The 5,413-nt window shown below is 51.2% G+C and overlaps 1 protein-coding gene across 4 annotated transcripts; it reads right to left on the bottom strand.

Moving 5' to 3' along the window:
* Positions 1-1,387: 1,387 nt before the first annotated feature.
* Positions 1,388-5,413, bottom strand: Dnajc5g (DnaJ heat shock protein family (Hsp40) member C5 gamma). 4 transcript variants are annotated; one of them, XM_040730880.1, is made up of 7 exons: positions 5,294-5,413; positions 4,543-4,658; positions 4,059-4,272; positions 3,410-3,560; positions 2,860-2,870; positions 2,697-2,767; positions 1,388-2,310 (listed from the first exon to the last, which is right to left on the bottom strand). In XM_040730880.1, exons 2-6 carry the CDS (start codon positions 4,653-4,655, stop codon positions 2,744-2,746), a joined length of 513 nt encoding a protein of 170 aa, XP_040586814.1. In that variant the 5' UTR covers positions 4,656-4,658; positions 5,294-5,413; the 3' UTR covers positions 1,388-2,310; positions 2,697-2,743. The 4 variants fall into 4 exon arrangements, with proteins under 4 accessions (XP_040586814.1, XP_040586812.1, XP_040586811.1 ...); XM_040730878.1 differs by lacking the exon at positions 2,860-2,870 and having other exon boundaries at positions 5,282-5,413; XM_040730877.1 differs by lacking the exon at positions 2,860-2,870.

Below are 5,413 nucleotides of genomic sequence, written 5' to 3'. Positions count from 1 at the left end.
TGTCCCTTGCTCCCTAGAGAGATTAATATTACTGTGGGGGTGGGGAGACAAGGGGCATTTGTGTGACATTCCAGTTCCCAATTTAGCTCGTGTAAGGCGAGCCACAGCTGTCTTGGACTGAGTGACCCTGACTCACTCAGTTAGTGACTTTTTTGAGCAAGAAGAGCAGCAGGGGTGTCACTCCTTTCAGTGGGTGGTGGGTCAGCGAACGTGTGGGCCTCACTTGTCACTGGAAAGGTTCCTGCAAACTCTGCTCTCCATGTTCTGGCTTGAGACCTTCTTCCTAACAGCGAAACTGTTAGGGAGAGATGGTCTGGACAGATCTACAGACTGCTGTCTCTCCTTCTGTGACTTAGCAGTGACCCTGACCCTCCTCCTGGAGACTCAGGATGCAGAAGTAGAACACCAGACCCTAGAGAAAGAGCGTCTTGTCCTATATGTCCGGTCCATATTTGTTCTTGCTCAGCCTTAAGAAACAACTACATTTATTTCTTTAGGGAGGGGTAGGTATGACATGGAGCATATTTGGAGGTCACAGGTCACTGACAGGAGTCACTTCTTTTTCTTCAGTGTGTGGGTTACAGAAATCAAACTCAGGTCATCAGACTTGGTGAATAATGCCTTTATCTACTGAACAATAGCCTCACACCTCTCTCTCCCTTATTAAAGACAGGCTCTCATGTAGACTAGGTTAACCTTGAACTCCTGATCCTCTTGACTCTACATCCTAAGTGCTGAGATTAGGGGAGAACACCACCATTCCCGGTTTACGGGGTTCTGGAGGTCAACTCAGGGTCTCGTGTGTGCACTGTACTGACTGAACTACATAACCCTTGGATGCCAGTTATGTCATCCTAGGAGAGCAGCTGAAGAGGCAGAGATGGCTGCCTCATGATGAGGACATGATAGTGCAGGACTCTGGTTCACCACTAAAGCCATTTCAGAGATGCTAAATTTGCTTAGAAACTGAGACAAGCGTGGACTAGAGATGTCTCAGAGGTTAAGACAGTCTCATGAGGAGTGGAGTTCAGATCCCCAACACTCACTACCACCCTTCACCCCAGCTCCCAGAAACTCAGCACCCTCTTGTGGCTTCCACAGGCATGCACAGACAGATGTGCAGACCCATTTACACAGACACATGTATGCACACACACACACATGAAAAGGGAGAAGTTGTGAGAACAGATGTGGCTGGAAAGAATCTGCATGCTGCAGTTATCTGGAACCCCAGTCTTAGAACACTGACAAAGTCACTACCACTGGGCATCTCTGACCCCCAGCTCCATAGTGATCAACTCCACCGACCATGGCAGCCTCATCCCAGGCCTGAGCAACAGTTATAGATCTTTTTCTCTATCCCCCACATAACTTGGACACAGTGGAATTGGACAAGGGTTTTTTTTATTATTGATATTCTTTAGCCCTTCTCACAATGAGGGCAGAGGAGTTTGAGGGTTCCTAGGCCCTGATCCCACACGAGTAAGAAAGAATTGGTGAAGACGACACAGAGAGAATGCCAAGCCAACAACACACAAAAGCTAGTTTGTGAGTAAGTCTGTCCCCATCACGTTCCATGCCCCTGTGTTAAGAAACGATATATAAGGATCAACCTGCATGAGGTGTCTGCAGGATGGAGGCAGCAGGCACCGGGGCATGGGCTGCAGCCAGTCCACAGGACCACGGCTCGCAATGGGTATAGGAGTGAGGCTGAAGTCCAAGGAGAAACCACAAACCTGGAATGCACTCACATGTTCCCATGCTGTCTTATGAATGGGGTGTCAATGCCAATGGCCAGGCTCCCAGAAGACCAGCCTCCTAAAGGTGTACTGCTAAGAAGTGAGGCGAGCACTGAAGTTCTTGGTACACAAAGTTGTGACAAACAAGGATTAGCTGATCCACCAGCTCTTGGGACAGGAGCCACCTTGCTTGGTGATCAGGGTCTCGGTGAAGTGAATCAGCAAGTGCTCAGGGGGCCGAACCTGGCATTGGCAACTACCCAGGCACGCACTGGAAAAAGAGTACTCCGGAAATGCCTGCCACCATGGCCTGAGACCTCGAGTGGTTAAAGCTGGGATGGGAGCTAGGGCTAAAAAGATCAGCTCAAGGCTCTGTGTGGCCAGGCTCAGTGGCATATCGACGGCAGGGTGTGGCCCTTTCTAGGATGGATGTCGTCACGGCTTCTGAAGCAGGGGTTGTTTTTTAAGAACACGAGTCAAATCAGGGTCAATGGCAGCACAGGGTTACTTGCTTGTGTCTTCAATGTGTCCAGAGGGCTGGGTGGCAGGGGAACTCTCACTGGGCCAGTACCTAATGGTAGAAACAGTTGGACTCTTATTAGGAATAACCACCAATAATTGAAAGCACGCTGTCTCTAGGAAAGAGTGCAGGCAGCTGTGGTTGATGCTATAAAAAGACTTTCCAATAATGACCCATTTGAAGTACTATATATGCTTTAAATGCATATAACGCATATGTATGTGTGTATTGTATATATAACAGATCACACATACACACGCATGCACATGCGTGCAGATGAGTGTGTGTGAAGAGATCAGAGGACAGTCTGAAGAAGTTAGTTCTTTCACTCCACCTTGTGTGTCCCAGAGGCAAGCTCAGGGAGTCCGGCTGGGTGGCAGCGCCTTTACCAGCTGAGCCATCTCTTATACGTAACCACCGCTGCTCTGTTTACATACCTCACTCGTCTTCACGCTTCCTTAATCATCATCGCTGTCCTCATCTTCTATTTGATGTTTCTGTTGTGCTCCTGGGGAGGAATTACAACATGCTTACATATCTACAGTAACAACCATTTCCGTTTGTTTTTCTTTTTTAGTGTACAGATGGGAAAACCCTTACCTTGTAGTTATCTGTTGGCATCACCAGGTGGAATGGTGTGAACTTCGGTCAACGTGCCATTTTAAACTTTTAACTATCCGGGCGGGAACAATCTCAAACAATACACCCCCCACCCGAGGTTGGGGGTGGAATCCAGGCTCTCCCCCGAGCTAGGCAAGACCTCTATCCCAAGCTCATGCTTCTGTCTGCAGTAAATCTCATCTATGAACTTGTCTTCAACTAGCTCCTTTCCAAGGTCTATTTCCCCCAGTTCAGTCTGCAGCCTAAGGGACATCAGCTGCTGTCTCTGTCTCTCTTCACCCCAACGCAGGACTTGAAGCATTCCCATTTCAGGGTTAACTGCCTGCCTCACAGGCCTTTCTCACCAGCCTCCTACTCTGCTAACCCCTGCCTCTGCCCCCACCCCAGTCCCTGCCCCTGCCCCTGCCCCCACCCCAACCCCTGCCCCTGGCCCCCACCCCAACCCCTGCCCCTGCCCCCACCCCAGCCCCTGCCCCTGGCCCCCACCCCAACCCCTGCCCCCACCCCAACCCCTGCCCCTGGTCCCCACCTAGTCTCGTAGGCTGACAATAGATATTCCTTTGCCGCGTCTTTTGTGATTTGTTAATTTCCTCGGGCGGTGGACTAAGATATCCACAGCAAAAGCAACAGCAGCAGCAGCAGCAGCAGCAAGTTAAAAGACAGCAAAGGATGACGAGGGTCTACGCGACAGGAGAGGGAGGGGCCATGGTCCCCCGTTCCTCTGGGAGCTCCACGCAGGTCTCCCCAGCCCTCCACCCTCACACACACAAAGTGACAACAGAGGCATCTATTTCCAGGAGAAGGCAGCCCTTCCTTCCCTACTCTATCGACACAGACAGGATCGTACTGTGTACCCCAGGCTACCCCCAGTGCCTCCTAAAGCCTGGGCTGGGAGGCATGAGCCACCACGGCTGGCTCTCTCTTATTTTATGTGTGGCTGTTCTGCCTTCATGTGTGTCTGTGTACTGTGTGCACGTCTGGTGCCCACAGGAGCCAGATGATGACTGTGGATCCCCTGGAGTGGGGGTCATGGAATGTTGTGAGCTACCACATGCATGCTGGGAATCTCACACCCTGGTCCTCTAAAAGATCGCAGAGTGCTCCAAACTGTAAGCCATGTCTCCAGCCTCCCCCCAAACTCCTTTCTTACTTTTGAGGGAATAGGAAGAATGGTGTACCTTGAACCAACAGCTGTGCGCTATAAAATAGTATTTGACGCCGTCTTCACCAAAATGATCAAACAGGTATATTCCTAATGAGCCATGCTGGTCGTAGATTCTCTTCTTGGTAGGGTCACTGAGCACAGCATGGGCTGTGTTGATCTCTTTGAAGACCTCTGCTGCTTGAGTGTCCCCCGGATTCTTGTCTGGATGATACTGCAAGGCCAGTTTCCTACCCAGGCAACACCCAAAGGACAGTGGGGAAGGGCATAGGACGGGACTGAGCGGAGAGGGTTAGGGTAGGTCTCTAGATGATGCGAGGGGCACTGGAGATACGGTACAAGCGATGGAGGCAAGGTTCCTTCCAGTGTCACACTGAGGAAGGGGTGGCTTTCTTTGGCCCCCAAATGAAAGCTTCTTAGAGCTACAAAAGGAGGGTCCAATGATGGTGAAGGGGCCGGGGGAAATGCCAGGGTTGTTGAATAAAGGGTAGGGTCTGAACCTGTAGGCTTTTTTGATCTCTTCAGGCTGGGCCCCTTTCTTTATTTCTAGCACAGCATAGAGGCTTGTTCCAGTCCTGGATAGTCGCCGGGGCGCATCATCGGCATGAGGCATGCTCTGGGCCGAAAGAACAAAAATTACAAGATGGCAGTCTACGGCTGAATCAGAAGAAGGCCAATGTGAAAGACAATACATCTGCCCTCACTTTCCCGGAGCCTCCGCATACCACAGTCTAGAGAGGCCTAACAAGGAGGGGTCTAACATGACCAGCACAATGGTTTTGTCCACAGCTCTTTTATCTGAAGTAAACCGCCCTGTTCATGTCCTAGCTGGTGGCTGGGTTTGAAACACCAGGGTAACCCAACCATTACATAGGGGTGGATCAGAAATCGAGAAAAATCACAATAGCTGGGGGAGAACTATCCAGACCAAAGCCCATTGCGGGGGTCGGGGGTCGGGTTCAGGTTCAGGACCCCAAGCAGGGCCTAGGCCAAAGATGCTTTCTCCCCAGCCTCTGGCCATCTTACTCACCTCTACCCCTCAGAGAGCTCACAGAAGAGAGAGCAAGATGACTCCCTGAACAGAGGGAAGCCTACAGGAGCTGCTGCAGGGGACACACCCTGAGGGGTCCCAGAGAGTGAGGCGGAGGCCTAGGAAGCCCGTAGGCCTCAGGAGGAGCCAGGCAACAACATGGGAGCTCTGGGTGTGTTGGGACAACTAGCCTTGTGTAGACTCCCTACCTGGCTCTTTACCTCAGAATTGGTCTATTAAGCCAGGTAGGCCTCACACAAGCTTTCTTTCTCCTGGTGGGTGCGAAGCTTCATATTGCTGCCGGATCTGTGGCCAACTGCGCTTGCGCACTGTGTAGAGGC

Source organism: Mesocricetus auratus, unplaced genomic scaffold (genome assembly GCF_017639785.1).
Source record: "Mesocricetus auratus isolate SY011 unplaced genomic scaffold, BCM_Maur_2.0 Super-Scaffold_100024, whole genome shotgun sequence".
Taxonomy (NCBI): Eukaryota; Metazoa; Chordata; class Mammalia; order Rodentia; family Cricetidae; genus Mesocricetus; species Mesocricetus auratus.
This window is presented reverse-complemented; position numbering and strand designations above follow the sequence as displayed.

What these genes read in the sequence shown, in the direction of transcription:
- Dnajc5g (XM_040730878.1), bottom strand. Translation starts at nt 4,655, where the DNA reads ATGCCTCATGCCGATGATGCGCCCCGGCGACTATCCAGGACTGGAACA. An exon ending in GAGATCAAAAAAGCCTACAG is followed by an intron (nt 4,273 to 4,542) that starts GTTCAGACCCTA and finishes TTGCCTGGGTAG; the next exon opens with GAAACTGGCCTTGCAGTATC. An exon ending in CGCACAGCTGTTGGTTCAAG is followed by an intron (nt 3,561 to 4,058) that starts GTACACCATTCT and finishes CCTGTCGCGTAG; the next exon opens with ACCCTCGTCATCCTTTGCTG.